The 16203-nt window shown below is 49.2% G+C and overlaps 2 protein-coding genes across 2 annotated transcripts; both read left to right on the forward strand.

Moving 5' to 3' along the window:
* The first annotated feature begins 677 nt into the window (after positions 1–677).
* On the forward strand, positions 678–5820 carry LOC142604990 (keratin, type I cytoskeletal 14). The gene is made up of 8 exons (XM_075775000.1): positions 678–1320; positions 3123–3205; positions 3503–3659; positions 3929–4090; positions 4186–4311; positions 4419–4639; positions 4997–5046; positions 5530–5820. The coding sequence occupies exons 1-8, from the start codon at positions 799–801 to the stop codon at positions 5625–5627; spliced, it is 1419 nt and encodes a 472-aa protein (XP_075631115.1). The 5' UTR covers positions 678–798; the 3' UTR covers positions 5628–5820.
* Positions 5821–11640: 5820 nt separating this feature from the next.
* On the forward strand, positions 11641–15963 carry LOC104632457 (keratin, type I cytoskeletal 19). Its single transcript, XM_010298320.2, has 8 exons — positions 11641–12194; positions 12575–12657; positions 12918–13074; positions 13166–13327; positions 13661–13786; positions 13924–14150; positions 15126–15243; positions 15752–15963. Exons 1-7 carry the CDS (start codon positions 11661–11663, stop codon positions 15211–15213), a joined length of 1377 nt encoding a protein of 458 aa, XP_010296622.2. The 5' UTR covers positions 11641–11660; the 3' UTR covers positions 15214–15243; positions 15752–15963.
* The last annotated feature ends 240 nt before the right edge of the window (positions 15964–16203 follow it).

Raw genomic sequence — 16203 nt, forward strand, 5'->3', positions numbered from 1 at the left:
GCTAGTAGCCATACCCTGCCCTTTCTGAATGGTTTGCTAGGCTCTCGCTCACAAAGAACAAGACAAAACATCCACTGCTTATTGCCTTTTCATATTCCTCCACTCTTGGGTGGTCTCTGAAGTGAAGAATTGGATGATCCCTGAAGCATGAACTCCCTTCTCATTGCTTGTTCATTACAGAACATCCCTCTCTCTGTGGATAAAAGAGCAGACTTGTATTTCCAGGATTGGTAGCCAAGTCCCTTCTGGCACCGTTGTACTCATGGGACTGTAGACGTACACTCAGGGCTTCACGACACGGTTGTTGTCCCTGTAGGTGTGCTGTATGTACAACCTAAGTAGACATGGGAAACTGTAGCAGCTGGGACAAAAAGACACAGCAAAAGAGATGCTGACTTACTCCATCCAAGCGCTGCCTGAGTACCTCTGTTCCAGAGCTAACAGTACAAAGCAGTATTAAAATGTAGCCCTGAGCGAGGAGCCTCCTACTTTGAATCACACCTGACTATTTAGTTGGAAACGGAAGAAGCATAAAGACGCCCTTTGTGAGATAAAAAATTTCTTGTGGAATATGACAAAAAGCATGAATAGAACAAAGGCAAAAATGACGATTCTGGAAGTTGGCTCAGATTTTAGGAGTGATGAAAATCATCGGGAATGCAACAGAAAAAAAAAGCGCCGGCAACGCCTCCTGCCCCAGCTATAAAGGGCTCCAAGCCAGGGGGAAGCGAGCACTCGCTGTCTGCGCTGCAGAGCCGGGTGTCTCTCTCCAGCCCTCCGCCTCCGCCAGCCTTCGCCATGAGCACCACTGTCAGGCAATACTCCTCCTCCACCTCCCTCAAGGGCTTCGGTGGCCTGGGGGGAGGCTCCAGCAGGCTCTCCTCCGTGCGTGCTGGGGGAGGAGGCTACAGAGCCCCCAGCGTCCACGGAGGCTCTGGCAGCTACTCGGTCTCTTCCCGCATTGTCTCGGGGCTCGGAAGTGGCTACGGGGGCAGCTACTGCAGCAGCGTAGGAGGGGGCCTCGGCAGTGGCTTTGGGGGTAGCTATGGGGCTGGCTTTGGGGCTGGCTTTGGGGCTGGCTTTGGAGGCGGCTTTGGAGGCGGCTTTGGAGGTGGCGATGGCATCCTCCCGGCTGGTGAAAAGGAGACGATGCAGAACCTCAACGACCGCCTGGCCGCCTACCTGGACAAAGTGCGTGCGCTGGAGGAGGCCAACACTGACCTGGAGGTCAAGATCAGGGAATGGTACAAGAAGCAGGGACCTGGTCCAGACCGTGACTACAGCCCCTACTACAGGACGATCGAGGAGCTCAGGAACAAGGTAGGATGCTGTGATTACCAAGACACCTTCATTAAAGTCACTTTTAAAAAGATGACTCTGTTCCTAAAAGCTGAAGGGTATTAACAAATGACAGGTAATTGGTCTGAGATGGGAAAACCAAAAGAGCGTGCTTGGAAACAACAGTCACAATGTATGAACAGCAGTTTCTTGATCATGTCCTCCACCAGGCACAAAGATGAGGTTTCTATTGACTGTCTCAGTGTAGGGAGAAAGCCGGGGCAGGATGGCAGGAGTCAGAGGCTACCTGACATCAGTTCAGGTTTCTTGATGCCACAGGGTGCGTGCTGCCGCGCTGGCATGTCCTGCCTTTCCTCCATGCCACTCATGTCCCAAGTCTGTGCTCCCCTCGTCAGGCTCCTGATCAAGCTCTCTGCAGGCAGGGACACGTTGTCTCTTTGGCACTGTTCACTGCTGAATGATATGCAAATGGCTATGCAAAGTTGTTCTCATAAACATCCTACAAATCAGATCTTTTCTAGCCTGACAGGAAGCTCGAGGTAGAGGTTAAAAAAAGAAAGAAATTGTCTTATTGGATGGTTGTTCTTTGGGAGGTGAAAACACAGACATGAGTAAAAATCCAGGAGTCAGAACTCACTGGTTGTGGTAGGTGGCTTTCCCTCTATCTGAAGCCAGGTGTGTCCTGCTCTAAAATGCAGCAGCTGAAATCACGGCCAAGCTTGTTTCTTTATCCTTAGCAGCTCCCTGGCTGATTTTAGGCAAAGGTCCTTGAACAAAAGCACTGGAATCTGTCCTTCCCCTCCTACCCTGCCATCCATCCTCCCTCTGCCCACATAATTCATCACACGCTGATTGCCTGGTCCTTCACCCCTGCCTAGGGAGGTGACATCGAGGTGACATCATCCTAGGACGCTCAGGCTCCACTGGGGAGGTGGAGGTGTGGGATTGGGCTGAGACAGTACCTGGTCCCTGAGGGCGAATGCCAGGGAAATGGGGCAGCAGCCCTGACAGGCTCAGGGGTCAGCCCCCGGGGGAAACCACATACCTAGAATTTTTCAGTTCCTTAAGCCTGCTTCACCCTGGGGTCAAGGGCTCTTGCCTTGATACACAAAGCTTCTCCTCAAATTCCAGCTTGTGGGGTGTGGTCTCATCTGGAGCACAGAAACATGTGGAGGCAGAAGTTGTCACCAGATTTGAGCAATGAAGTGCTGGGTCTTAGAGACACGCTCTGCTCGTGATCCAGGGATCAGACCCTTCCTCCCTTTCTGCACCGCAGCTGGGGAACTACCACATCAATATTCCCAGTTTATTGCTCGGATATCCCCCGGAGCATCAGAACTCAGTGAGACCTTTTCATTAGCTTGTGGCTACAGAAATTGTTGCTCATTAAACGGCCAATCATTTTCAAAATCCCAGAACAAATATTTGAACCTCAGGTGTAATTACGAAAGCAAACCAATTCAGGCACAAGACACTCCTTCCTCAGCCCTTTTTTCCTTCTCAGCTGGGCTGTTCAGCGCTGCCAGGCAAAGCCCAGAGTGCTGCCGGGACTCCGAGCGTGATGCGAGCGCCTGGAGGTGCCACTGCGGCAGGGTCACGGGCTGTGCCGTGGGCACGTGCCAGTGTCCTCACAGGACCGAATCAGTGTCAATGAGAGACTGAGCACGAGCATCCTGCCGGACTCTTTGCAGAGTCCATGTGGAAGTCCAGCCCAATGGGCAGGAGGTTCAGTGCTGCTCCGGTCCTTCTGAACAGGAACTCAGGCAGCACATGCCATGTTTTGGAACTACTTTTTCACTCTTTCGCTTTTATCCCCCCCCCAGATTCTTGCTGCAACTGTCGAAAATGCCAACATCGTCTTACAGATCGACAATGCCAGGCTGGCAGCTGATGACTTCAGAACCAAGTAAGTCCAATGCCTTACGAGCTCTTACGAGAAGGGCGGGAAAAGCCAGTCTGTTTTAAGGCTTTTCCTTGCTTTCTGCAACTAAAGTTGCTCCACCAGGTCACTGCTCACTAAAAATGGGACATTTGGGAAGAGTACATCTCTTCCTGGACACTGCATTGTCTGGATATGCCTGCACTGTGGAGACCCGTGCATGTACATTTAATAAAAGATGCTTGGCAGAAAGCTGGGGAAGGAAACAAGAAAAAACCTGTATCAGCCGGGCTCCACGGTGCAACTGTGTGTGTGTGTCCCCAGGTTCGAGACGGAGCAGGCTCTGCGCATGAGCGTGGAGGCCGACATCAACGGCCTGCGCAGGGTCCTGGATGAGCTGACCCTGGCCAGAGCGGACCTGGAGATGCAGATCGAGAACCTGAAGGAGGAGCTGGCTTATCTGAAGAAGAACCACGAGGAGGTGAGCACAGAGCCAGGCTCAAGCTGGGACCCACAAACTGTCCCTTGAGCACAATGGAAGGGGGTCAGGTCAAAGGCGCAGGAGTGTCTCTGCCATGAGGGCTGTCGGGAGGCGCTGGACGGGGTAAGGGAGAGGGAAACAACCCCTGCGGACAGAAACTCCAGGAGGAGACCTGTGGGATTCATATCCCGGGTGCAAATAAGACATCGGGCATGATGGGAACGTGCCGGTTTCACTCTGACGCGCATCGTGTGTCTCCTTTGTGCCAGGAAATGAATGCCCTGCGTGGGCAGGTGGGTGGAGAGATCAGCGTGGAGATGGATGCTGCTCCTGGAATCGACCTCACCAAGATCCTGGCTGAGATGAGGGAGCAGTACGAGAGCCTGGCAGACAAGAACCGCAGGGACGCCGAGCAGTGGTTCTTCAGCAAGGTGAGCCGGCTCGGCGGCAGCGCAGCGGGGAGTGCGGAGCCCGAGGCCGTGCCCGCTCGCCGGTGCTGGAACGGCACGGTTTTGCCTCGTTGCAGACGGAAGAGCTGAACCGGGAGGTGGCCATCAACACCGAGCAGCTTCAGAGCGGCAAGACGGAGATCACAGAGCTGCGACGCACCATCCAGAGCCTGGAGATTGACCTGCAGTCCCAGCTCAGCACGGTACGAGGGCCGGGGGGCACGCGGGAGCATGGGTCAGAGCATGCATGGGTGCTCCCCTCCCTGCCAGCCTCGTGCCCCCTGAACGCGTCCCTCTCCTCTGCACGCAGAAAGCGGCGTTGGAGGGCACCTTGGCCGACACCGAAGCCCGCTACGGCACCCAGCTGGCCCAGCTCCAGGGGCTGATCACCAGCGTGGAGGAGCAGCTGGCCGAGCTGCGGTGCGACATGGAGCGCCAGAACCACGAGTACAGGGTCCTCCTGGACGTCAAGTGCCGCCTGGAGCAGGAGATCGCCACGTACCGCCGGCTCCTGGAGGGCGAGGATGCACAGTATGTGCAGGGGCTTTGCTTGGGAGGGTGGGTCGGGAGGAGATGGGTGATAGATACAAAATCTGCTTTCTGGGGACTCAGTGCGATCGCAGCTTTCAGGGTTCATATTTATGTTCATAGCAGCGATGGCTGCCCAGAGGTTCCGTGCCTGGTGTCTGCCTGCAGTGAGATGCTGTAATGGGGACCTTTCACTGCTGGAAGGACCAGTGGCCCCTCCAGGAGACACCGAGTGGAGCAGTGGCTTTACCAACCTCTATGAGACTTTTCTGGTTTCCTCCTGCCTGAATGTCGAGCCTATGTAACCACAAAAAAGGATTTTGTCCCTAACTTCTCTTCGTTTTTCTCCTTCTCTTACAGCATCTCTTCCCAGTACTCCTCCGCTATGTCCTCACACTCCGGCAGAGATGGTAAGATCCTACCTTGGTACACAGGTTTATTAGAAACAGCTTTGAAACCTGCTTTTAGAGTGGCTGTTAAACCAGAGGAATGAATACTAGTGCCATGCCACCTCGCTGCCTGAATCAGGGTGACAGCAGTCAAGAGAGCTCATGTGCATCTCACAACCGCTAACCAGGGGAAAAAGCTGTCAGGAAGGGAAATACCTTGCACAGGAGTGATTTCCCCTAAATGGACCTGTGATTGAGCAGCCACTGTTCTAGCTTTACACAGACCAGAAAAAGCCAGCACCACCACACATTTAGGGAGTGTGCCTTTTGCCTTCTGGAGCCTTCTCATCAGCCTGGCTCTTCCCTCTTCCTAGCCAATGTAGCGTTGCTTGAAACAGCATTTTCCAAACCTCTTCCTTAAGAACCCGGAATACCTGTTAATATGTTAGGAAATTTCCCTCCTTCCTTCCCCATGAATAATTGTCCTCTGTTTTCCTTTTGCAGTCATGACATCTTCCCGTCAGGTCCGCACAATCGTTGAGGAGGTGCAGGACGGGAAGGTGGTCTCCTCCCGGGAGCAGGTTGCGCTCACCACTCGCTAGGACGGCCGGCAGCTCTGTGGATCCTCAACCCCAGGCTACAGGGTGCACGAGCTGAACCAAGCGCTGCCTGAGGCCATATGTGATGGGGTTGTGTCACAAAAAGCCATCAGCTTCATTCCTTTGCTCCTTCTTCCTGTTTTACCCTAATTTCACACAGGTGCCATCGTGCACTCTGTACACATTTAATAAAGCTTTTTTTTCATTGTTCATGCAACTGCAGACTTGTCTGTTACTGATACATGATCTCTCAAAACCTCAGGGCTGTGTGTTCGTGCCAGGGAAAGTCCTAAGAAACCACAAGAAGAAGTCAGCAAGAGGAGGGTAACAGAGGGATAGACGTTCCACTTGGAGCAAAAATAATTTGAGATAGCTTTTTCCACTGAAATCATTGCTCATAAATACATGGGACTGACCAAGACATAAATCAGATAAATTTGATGTTTGATATGAAATGAAGGCAATGAGGGAAGGATAATGTTTGAGGTCAATGTGCCACACAACAAACAAAATAAAGCTCAGTTCTCTAACTCTTGGTATCGTAAAGAATCACTTTCTCCTGTAAGTTGAACTTAAATGACTTCAGCAAGACTACTGCTGTCATGTGTCCCATTCCAAGACACGAGCGCAACATCAAACTGATTGGCAAATCTTATACATACATGCCTTCTGTCTTATTTGACTGTCTTTAAATCACACTATTAGGCACGTTGTATGAAAACCTTATACAGGTCTTTTCATGCCGCCTGAGGGCTGCACTTAACCGGCTCTAAAGTAACCATTGCTTAATCCGCAGAGGGATGAGCAGCAATAACTTTTTATCACTATGGCATCTAGCAGATCACTGCTGAAATCCTTCTTAGACACACGAGCTAGTTATTGTATGTCAACAACGTCTGCAGGTAAGCTGCCGTTCGGGATTAGGTGACGCAGCTGGTGCCCCGGCAGCCAGGTACTGGATCTGCCTTTCCCACTCCCCTCCTGGGGCGTGACGGGCACCGAAGGATGCTGCACTGGTTGCACACCCACCAAACGTGTCCTGTGGGCTCGATGGGAGATGAAATAATTTTAGACCCCAAAAACCTAGTGGAATAATTTAGATCCAACTTCATGCTTTCTAGCCAGCAGTACTTTGGAGCTCTGCCCAGTTGTGGACCATGGCCTCATGGTCATCACCCACCTCAAGAATGCTGATTTGGGCCTTAGACAAAAGGAAAAGGTGCTAGTTTGCAGTAAATCATGTTCCCTCTGTTCATAATGATGTACAAGGAGCTTCTGCGGCTGAAGTTAGGCACGTTTGTCTCTTGGATTATTATTGGTGATTCATTCTCCTTCAGCCTCCACAAAGGCATTGCGGTCCTTATTGGACAATTATAAAGGCATGCTCCCTGGCCGGAACAGCCTCGGGAAAAGGGTGGCTGATGTCATGCTGGGCATGACAAGACAAGCAAAGGAGAGGGAAGGTGATCGAAGAAGTGGGGAACCTGCCAGGTCTTTCCAGAAAAGGGAGTGTGAAGAGATGTTATCTGTATTACTGTTCAGCAGCTACAGAAAAGGGTAGGGAATGAAACACAGACCAGAGTGCAGAGTTCATTAACTGTATCATGCTTTTCTCTTTGCTGGAATAACAGACCTTCCCTGCAGAAAAAGGAACTCTTCCAAGCCAAGTGAGGTAGAGCCATCTCAAAAATAAAAACTAAATCAAGCAAAAATGTACTTTAGCATCAAGCTGAGACTCTATGGCAATGGGCAAGGGTGCAGGCTGGAAATTCTGATTAAACTGCAAAGGTGTTGGTTTTTTTTTCCCCATCAGAAGACAGTTGTTATAGTTCAGTTGTAAATGGCAGCTTTTAAACTCTAGAGCCATCTGCAGAATGCCCCAAGTGTGTGAATACAGAAAGGCTTTCTGAAAATCACAAACATTACAGATTAAATATAAGTAGGAGGCTAAAAGAAGATGTCAGTCCAAGAGTGTCTGGCTCTGCTGGCAGCACAGTAAGGCATGGCCACTTCTGCAGCCAAAAGGACACAAGGGAGGGGTTTACCAAGCAGCATATTTAGTTATCTTTGATATCTGTCACCCAGTGCTAAGATACTCATTTACATCCGTCAGCAGGAACGGCCAGAAATGAATTCCCAAGAGGAGCTGGGAGAATAACTGGGAGCGCTGATGGAAAGCCCAGGTTTGTAATCAGTTGGTTCAGTCCCCCTGGGAGGATCTTATCAGGAGTTTTCCTTGTTCACCAACATATATTTGCATCAATGAAAAAGGCTTAATTGCTGCATACAGCTCCACATAACCCTATTATCACTGTGTTACATTACAGTACTCTGAAGACAGAAAATACCACATCACTATCAGGCAATTTATTTTTAATTATTACTGTTTGCTACACACAGTTTGTATCTGTGAAACATGGACAAATTATCACATCCAAGACAGGGACAAACACTGGTTTTGGACAGCATTTCTCAAATTTTCTGCAAGATACCAGCACAAGAAGAAAAGCCTTGTTAGGATTCAGCAAGGAGTTAGAAAAGCCAGTCCCCAGCAAATAATGGTGAAACTTTAAAGGACAACAAAACAAAAAAAGAAAACCAAGAATGTCCTGGGAAGGTATTTCATCAGCCGAGACACAGAGCGAAATATGTAGGACGTGCCAGTGTCAAACTTAACATATAATAACAAGAATACGTACAATGAATAATACTTAAAATGAGCATCATGTTTCCGATCTTTAAAGCTCCATGTTCACATCAGGCAGTTGTTTTTACAATGCCCTTGAGAAGGAGGATTACTGTTATTACTGTTTCCATCCTACAAAGCATGAAATTGAGACTTGGAGAAGCCGAATGATTTGCCTAGAGTGATTTGCAAAGCTGGGATCAGAACCCTGGAGCATCTGGTGTCATCATCGAGATGGAGATCAGTTTTGGTACAGCCAATAACCCGCAGAAAAAAAAGTGGAAAGACAATTACATCAAAAGCCATATAAGAAAAGACTTTGTAAATAGCAAACCCAAGATTTTTCCATAGGCGAAACACCCAAATTTAGCTGACACTGAGCAGACAGGAGCCTGGGCTGCTTGAGGTTCTCGCTCTTCATCAGGGCCTCCTGACAAGGCTGCCCAAGGCTGGAGGGACGTGTGGAAGCTGGAGCTGGCATGTTGCGGATGCCAGACAGTGCCTGGCTCTCAGCTTCCCTACCTGGGCACTCCCTGGTGCTTCCAGCCCACACCTGAGCTGGGGCTGGCAGTCACGCAGGGTGGCGGACGGCAGCTCGGGCACCGCAGGGACTCGGGGTTTGCTGTCGTGTCTGAGCCACCAGGTCTGCAGGGAAGTTCTCTGGGATATGAGAACAGCCGGTGACTCAGGGAATGTTTGTAATAACATGAAATGCTGGATCACCTTCTTGGGGGCACATTGTACTTTCTGTACTTCATATGCAGCAGCCTAAGAAACCGTCTTAAGCCTTAAAATATCCTGAAACTACCAAAGGACTTCCCTCTGGGGAAACCTAATCTCTCTGTCTCATTTTCATTGCTCTTTTGAACCTGATAATTCTGTGCACTAGAACAACCCTTGGGACTGACGCCGCAGCGCCCATCCTCCACCACATCCTGCTCTCCCCTACACAGCACAGGACAAGACGCAAATGCCAAGCTGAAATATAATTCCTTTCTTTCTATTTTCTACAAAGCTGATTAAACGGGAACAGCACCTTTGCCTCGGGGAGGCTTTTCTGCTCATTTGTTACTTGAAGAAATAATTTTTCCTTGCCAGGCTTGCACTGCTGTTTCTGAAATGCCTGCCGGGAAATCCTCATAAGCCATCATTTCTCTCCTCCCTTGGGCACAACGCTGCCTGCGAGGGGCTCCCAAGTCAACCGAGGACGGCTCATCAGAGGCAATGCCCCTGGCTGGCCACAAGGCTGTGGTGAGCAAATTTCCCTCTGTAGACTCCAGTCTGGAAGCCAACAAAAGTTAATTCTGGAAAGAGCCTTCCATTATGCATGTAGATATTATCATTACCAGATCTCCTAATAAATGAAAATCTCTTTTAATGAAATGAGGACTGTAACTGCTGGTGGGTCTTGAGCTATGCTCTGGTGTAAAAGCAAGAGCTGGTTTTAATAAAATTTCAAATTCTGGAAAGGAAAAAAGCTGCCATGAACACAGAAATCCAGTAAAATCAAGTGTGAAATTATTATTCTCCTTTACAAAAGCTGTAGAAATTCTAACCACCATTGGCTACAGAGACCTATGACAAGATCTGAAGTCCAAAAAGTGAGGAAGAAATGCGGACATTTCTGCTTAGTTATCAATAATTGAAAAAACCACCATTTTAACGTTTTAAATTTTCTTATTGAAAAACGAAGTACCATACATTTCTGAATTGAGTTAAATTAAATGTTAGCTTTGCATTATTTTTACAGTTCTTCTATGGAAAAAAGGCAGATGCTGACCAGTTCTGCCTCTGATTCCCTCCTGCTCCAGCAGCAAGAGCAGCTGCAGGGCTGCTCTGGGCTCCACGCGGAGGTGCCCCATCCCGACCGTGCCGCAGCCTCCTCGCAGGATCTCGCCACCGGTGAGGCATGCCATGGCACCATGGCACAGGCTTCACTGCTAATTATGGACATAACAAAGGGTGGACATCCACGGAATCCACACCACATTTAAGGTCTTCTGGATTTGCAGCGTCAAGATAAAATCAAGACTAATGAACTTACCCAAATGGCATAAGCAATATTTCTGAAACAGGCTGCACCTGACGCATCCTTTATGTGATGTGTCCAGGTGACCTGGATGCCAGAACCAATGCTGAGCAACACTCGGGTGAAAGTCAGCCAATATTAGCATGGCTATATTAATATTATTAATAAAATGAAAGATTCAGATGACAAAACATTTTAATTATTTCCCTTCTCCCTCAATTCAGCATTCCAACTAAAAAATAGGTTTAATATCTTTTTTAAAATTATCTTTTCTAGTGTCTTTTCTAAATTTAACACATTTTCCCTCAATTATATTTGGAGAATTTCCACAGTGCTGGTCGGAACTGGGTCAGACCTGTACAGGATCACGTTGCTTCTGAAACTCTCCATGTTACTGTTATAGAAATCTTAGGAAACATCCGATGTGGCTGTCCTCTCTTGGCAGTGAATAATCATAGTTAACTGCAACATTTGGTACTCAGGAGATATCCTTTTCTCTTTCATTTTGGATAAATATTTGAATATTTTGTCTACCCTCAAAAGCAGCAAAACAAATACCAGGGGATCTGCCCTCTGAAAGGGGATGTTTTGATGCATCCAGGAGAAAGACAAGGGTCAAACAATCCCTGCTACACTCAAGTGCAGTACTTCCCTGCGCTCTCCAAGAGAAGAGCATTTCGAGATCTAACACCAGCAGGTTCTCACTCAACCGACAGCCATGCAGAATGGGACGGACTCTCGCTGCGGTGCACTTGCAGAGAGGCAGCATGGTGCAGGGCAGTCTCCTGGCTGCAGCACCAGGGACCCCGAGGCAGTTGGACAAGGGGACACCCTTGCTTCTGGTCACCAAGGGGTTGAAGAGGCTCCATCAGATAGGACAGCTTTCCCACAGCGTTCACTTTCTGGATAGACTCGCCCATGTCAGGGATGGATAATTGCTATGATGTTTCATTCCCCGGGCACTCTCGAGTATCGTCGGGTTTTGTGTCACTGTTGTTTAGTTTTCATCACAAGTCAGACCTGATGATTCAGGAAGTAACATTTTTGATGTAGTTTTGAAACACGCTTCTGTTAACCAAAGCATCTTTCTGTTGTGGGATTTCTGGAGACAAATGCCTTTGGGGAAAAATTTCCAGCTGGAAAAAAAAAAGTAGTACTAGCCAGGTCACAATGAGGAAGAATAAACAGCCCTTCTCCAGTGGCAACATCCACAAGGGATGGTATAAATAGAAGACTGTGGGGACAGAGGGATCACAATCAGATCCCGCAGCGAACTGTGCAGCTTGCCTTGGGCTCTGAGTTGGATCCTCGTGCTCTCACTATGAGCTGTGCCGTCAGGCAGGTCATTACTACCTGTTCCCAAGGCAGAGGCAGCGCTGGCAGCTCTGCGGCTGGGAGTGGAAGGAAGGTCTCCTCTGCCTCCTCGGGAAGACACGCTGCCTATGACTTAGGGGGTGCAGTTGGCAATTTTTCTGGTGACAGTTTAAGTGAGGGATTTCTTGGGAAGCAGCTGAGCGCCAACAGTGCTGCTGGTGGGAGCTTTGGAGCTACCCAGAGGGCTTGTTCTACCCTTGGATTCAGCGGTGGAGGCATCTGCACTCGAGGCATTGGCGGTGGCTTCACCAGGGCTGGCACCAGTTGCGGTGATGGGATCTTATTTGCTAACAACGAAAAGGCGACGATGCAGAACCTCAACGACCGCCTGGCCTCCTACCTGGACAAGGTGCGACTTCTGGAGGGAGACAACGCCGACCTGGAGTGCAAGATCAGGGAGTGGTATGCCAAGGTAGGGCCCAGCTGCGAGCCACGGGACTACAGCTGTTTTCATAAGGAAATCGAAGACCTTCAGAACCAGGTAAATCACTGTTTTTCAAGTAAATTCTAATATTTCTTTGGGTTTTGCTTGCACACATGGATAGACCAATGCCAAATGGCAGAGGCGATAGCTATGTCTCTGGAGGTGCCCAGGAAGCAATAATTGATATGAAACGGACGGCTCAAGGGGAGGGAAGACACTGCATTTACAAATGAAGTTTCAGCACAGTCTGCTCCACCAAGCTGGCACACAGGTTTCCCCGCTGTAATGCCATCTAACTGATCAATAATGCCAATATACGGAACCATTACAAAATAAGTGGACTGTGTTACCCCAGGTAGGTGTTTCCTCCAGGGCCTTCTGTAGCCAGAGGAAGCCATAAGCCCAAATTTCTCTCTGTCCTGCATTTTCTCTTCTAGATCCTCTGTGCAGCCATGGAGACTAACAAAATCCTTCTGAATATTGATAACAACAGGATGACTGCTGACGACTTCAGAGTGAAGTGAGTACAGTCCTTAGACTGAGGGGTTCACACTGCCCATGGAGGGGCAGGTGAGCGATGGGGAATTCCTAACACTGCGTGTCATGCTGCTGCATTGCAGATCTCTGTGAAAGGTGTGGATATCATTGACAATGTTCACAGCATTGCATGCCTGAAGCAAAAGAAGAGCTCGGTCCTAAATTGTTTCCCCACAAACTCAACTCAAGGGCTTGCCATGGTTTACTAACATGCTGACCTTCCTTTGTTGCCTGTGGCTTAAGGTACGAGACTGAATGTGGTCTCCGGCAAAACGTGGATGCAGACATTTGCAACTTAAGGCCCGTCCTGGACCAGCTGGCCAGCTGCAGGACCGACCTGCAGCTACAGTGTGAGGCTTTGACTGAAGAGATGTGTTGTCTGAAGACGAACCACGAGGAGGTTAGATTGCCCCTCTTAGAGAAATAAGAAGAAAGAAGGAAAGTCCCCCCGAGTGTGACTATTACTGACATGGTGCACATATTCTCTGCAGGAAATGAACTGTCTGAGGAAACGGGCGACTGGAGATGTGAGCGTGGAGGTCAACGCCTGCCCTGGCCCAGACCTGAGGAAGATCTTGGAGGATCTGAGGTGCCAGTATGAAACGCTGATGGAGCGCAACCGCAAAGAGACTGAGCAGTGGTACGCCTGCAAGGTACGATACATATGCAGAGCTGTACCCTACTCTGCCTGTTGGGGGAAAAGGGGAAAACGAGAGATTAAGAACAGTTCTGGAGATGTCTTAATATCAGCAATGTCATGGATGTGCTCAGCATCTAATTGTACTGCCCATTTTCAGCACTCCTCTGTTCACGGCAGAGGGGTCATCGCATGGTGTTACAGGGTCACAACGGAATAAACGGGGGGGCTTCAGATTTGGAAATACTGAGGGGCACTGCAGGGTGTACACAACGAGTGTGGTGGGCCCCTGGCACCATGAGATGCTGTGGCGAGGTGAGGAAAGGGCAGCTGTTTTCTAACTTTGCAGGTGGAGGAGGTGAATCTGGAGGTCATCACAAGCAGCCAGGAGATTGAGTCAAGCAACAAACAGGTCACCGAGCTGAGACGTCAGCTGCAGGCCTTGGAAATCAACGTACAAGCCCAGCTCACCATGGTAGGTGATGCCACTACAATTCACATCTCGGACTCCTCAGCTCTCTTCAGAAAGCCGTATGACCAGCGTTGTACCCGTAACCAGATGGGCTAAGCTTGCAGCACACCCAGGTACCTTTGTGTTGTTTCCATTCTCAGAAAGAAAACCTGGAATCCTCTTTGGCGGAAACCGAATGCCGCTACAACAAATACCTGGCTGAGCTGCAGAGCCAGATCTCCTGCGTGGAACAGCGGCTGGCTGAAATACGAGCAGAAATGGAGTGCCAGAACCAGGAGTACAAGACCCTCCTGGACGTCAAATGCCGCTTGGAGCAGGAGATTCAGACCTACCACTGCCTGCTGGAGGGAGGACAGCATGACATCATGTACGCAGGCTACGGACAGACTCGGGCACAGTAAAATCTTTATGCTTTGACTTACAGGGATATGAAAATTAGTGATACCAGTGGTAAAAATGCAAGGTTATGGTGAGGAACCAGTACTGACCTGTTACCAGACAGGGCCTATTAGCAAACCACGGGGCACTTGAGGATTTGGCTCTGAAAAATGTCCGGAGTGCAAGCCAGAGAGCATTCCCTGGCTTGGGCCAGCAAAGGCAGCTGGCAGAAGCCCCCCGAGCTGTCCCAGCCGCCTGGGTAAAGTGCAGCGTCACAGCTCCTTAAAGGGCGGTTTTCACTCTGAGCTGGGCAAGGTCTTCTGTGAACACCGTCATTTAACTGAGTTTTATTGGCTTTTGCAAGACAGGATTAGGGACTGGCAGTTAAATTAACTGAAACAATAAATTATCTAAACATTTTCAGTTTCACACAACAATTTTAATTAAACTTTTGGGAAATTTAATTTGTATGCAAAGCAGTTGGCTCTTCCTCCCATTGACTGAGATTTTGAAACAGCAAGGCATGCTGTTAATCTCATAAATAGTTGCATACACACACAACCGGCCTGAGCACCCACCCGCTCCATTAGTTTGGGAAAAAAGGTATTTTAATGGTGGTGCCCTAATGTGGGCTCTCCTGGAGTCTCCAGTCCTCAATTAGTTACATGAAAAATCAGTTTGTGTTCCAAAATGCCAGTTGCACTGGATGAAATGACACTGCCAGAGCTTGTCTCAGAGCCTCGGGTAATCCTGAGCGCGTCAGGATGGAAAAGCAATAGCTGTCAAGGCAGGCAGGATGGAGGATGTGCTAATTGTTGCTCTTAACGACCCTCCTGGTTCGAAGGGGAAATGGCCAGTAGTGACCAGAGACACATGGCTCAAGCCAATGCTCCAGGTCACAGGGCAGCTCTCCAGGGCGTGAAAGTGGGGGGCTTTGGTTACCAGAGCTGTCTCCTTTCCACAGAGGGCCAGTGGGAAGAGGAGTCCCTGCAACATCTGCTGGAAGAAGTGGTGGGCTTAAAGCCAGCCTGGTTCAGCCGTGCCTGCCCTAAGCCTGGGCGCTCTGGGCGAGGATGTGTAAGGTGGGGTGTCCTCTGTGAACTGCTGCTTTAGTCCGGCTGTGCACCGGGGGAAGAGGAGGATGAGAGATCTCCAGGCTTTTCTGGGTGGTGAAGAAGGGCTGGAGGCGGTTTCTTTTTCCCAAGAGAGGCAGTGCGGGGAGCCAGACGTGCGGGATCGCGGGTGTGACTGTTGGTGGTAGAGCATGGGGATTAATTGAGCTATGATAGAAAGCAGCAGCAAGGGATGCAGCTATGGGGCATTTATAAACTTATGCACAGAAAATATGTTTGATGCTGGGGGGTTACTAGTAGTAAATGTGTTTAAGTAAGACTTGCAGCACAACATGAAAACGAGGAACTGGCAGGGGGAATCAGTCAGTCATGAGTCTTTCAAGTAGTGTATAAAATTAAGCAAGCTAGGGAGAAGAGGGAACAGAAAAGTCAGTACAAGAGCAAGAGGAATGTAAGAGAAAGGCACAGTATGCAGAAACCCCCTGAAAAAGTAATGCTTCCTGCTCTCCCTCGGCAGGTCACTGCAGACAAGAGAGCTTCCCTGCCAGCCCACTGCACATGCCCCTGAGGCCTCTCGAAGAACAAACCGTTTGGAAAAACAAGGCAAAAATAACCTGGCAGTTGTCAGTGCTGCCTATAGCACCAGTCGGAAGGGACTTTGCAGAAGGGCTGCCTTCCTGCCACCCACGCTGCCTGCTGGCTTCACCCCCTGATGCTGCTTTGGTCCGATCTCTGGGCTTCACTTGGGCTAATCTGTTTGGTGGTCAGTTTTCTAACAACTACCAAAGCTTGTCTCTAATAAAACTTTGCTACTACTGACACAGCCTTGAACCTGAGAAATAATTTCTACAAGTAAATTAATATACAAGTATTAAAAAAATTGTTATGCAGATAGTTAGATTTATCATATGCCTTTGGTTAGAAATCCACCTTTGATCTATATCCACAAAGCAAAGAAGAAAGAAAAAT

Source organism: Balearica regulorum, chromosome 24 (assembly GCF_011004875.1).
Source record: "Balearica regulorum gibbericeps isolate bBalReg1 chromosome 24, bBalReg1.pri, whole genome shotgun sequence".
Classification (NCBI taxonomy): domain Eukaryota; kingdom Metazoa; phylum Chordata; class Aves; order Gruiformes; family Gruidae; genus Balearica; species Balearica regulorum.

What these genes read in the sequence shown, in the direction of transcription:
- LOC142604990 (XM_075775000.1), top strand. Translation starts at nt 799, where the DNA reads ATGAGCACCACTGTCAGGCAATACTCCTCCTCCACCTCCCTCAAGGGC. An exon ending in AGCAGTGGTTCTTCAGCAAG is followed by an intron (nt 4,091 to 4,185) that starts GTGAGCCGGCTC and finishes GCCTCGTTGCAG; the next exon opens with ACGGAAGAGCTGAACCGGGA. An exon ending in CTGGAGGGCGAGGATGCACA is followed by an intron (nt 4,640 to 4,996) that starts GTATGTGCAGGG and finishes CTTCTCTTACAG; the next exon opens with CATCTCTTCCCAGTACTCCT.
- LOC104632457 (XM_010298320.2), top strand. Translation starts at nt 11,661, where the DNA reads ATGAGCTGTGCCGTCAGGCAGGTCATTACTACCTGTTCCCAAGGCAGA. An exon ending in GCTGACGACTTCAGAGTGAA is followed by an intron (nt 12,658 to 12,917) that starts GTGAGTACAGTC and finishes CTGTGGCTTAAG; the next exon opens with GTACGAGACTGAATGTGGTC. An exon ending in GGAGGACAGCATGACATCAT is followed by an intron (nt 14,151 to 15,125) that starts GTACGCAGGCTA and finishes TCCTTTCCACAG; the next exon opens with AGGGCCAGTGGGAAGAGGAG.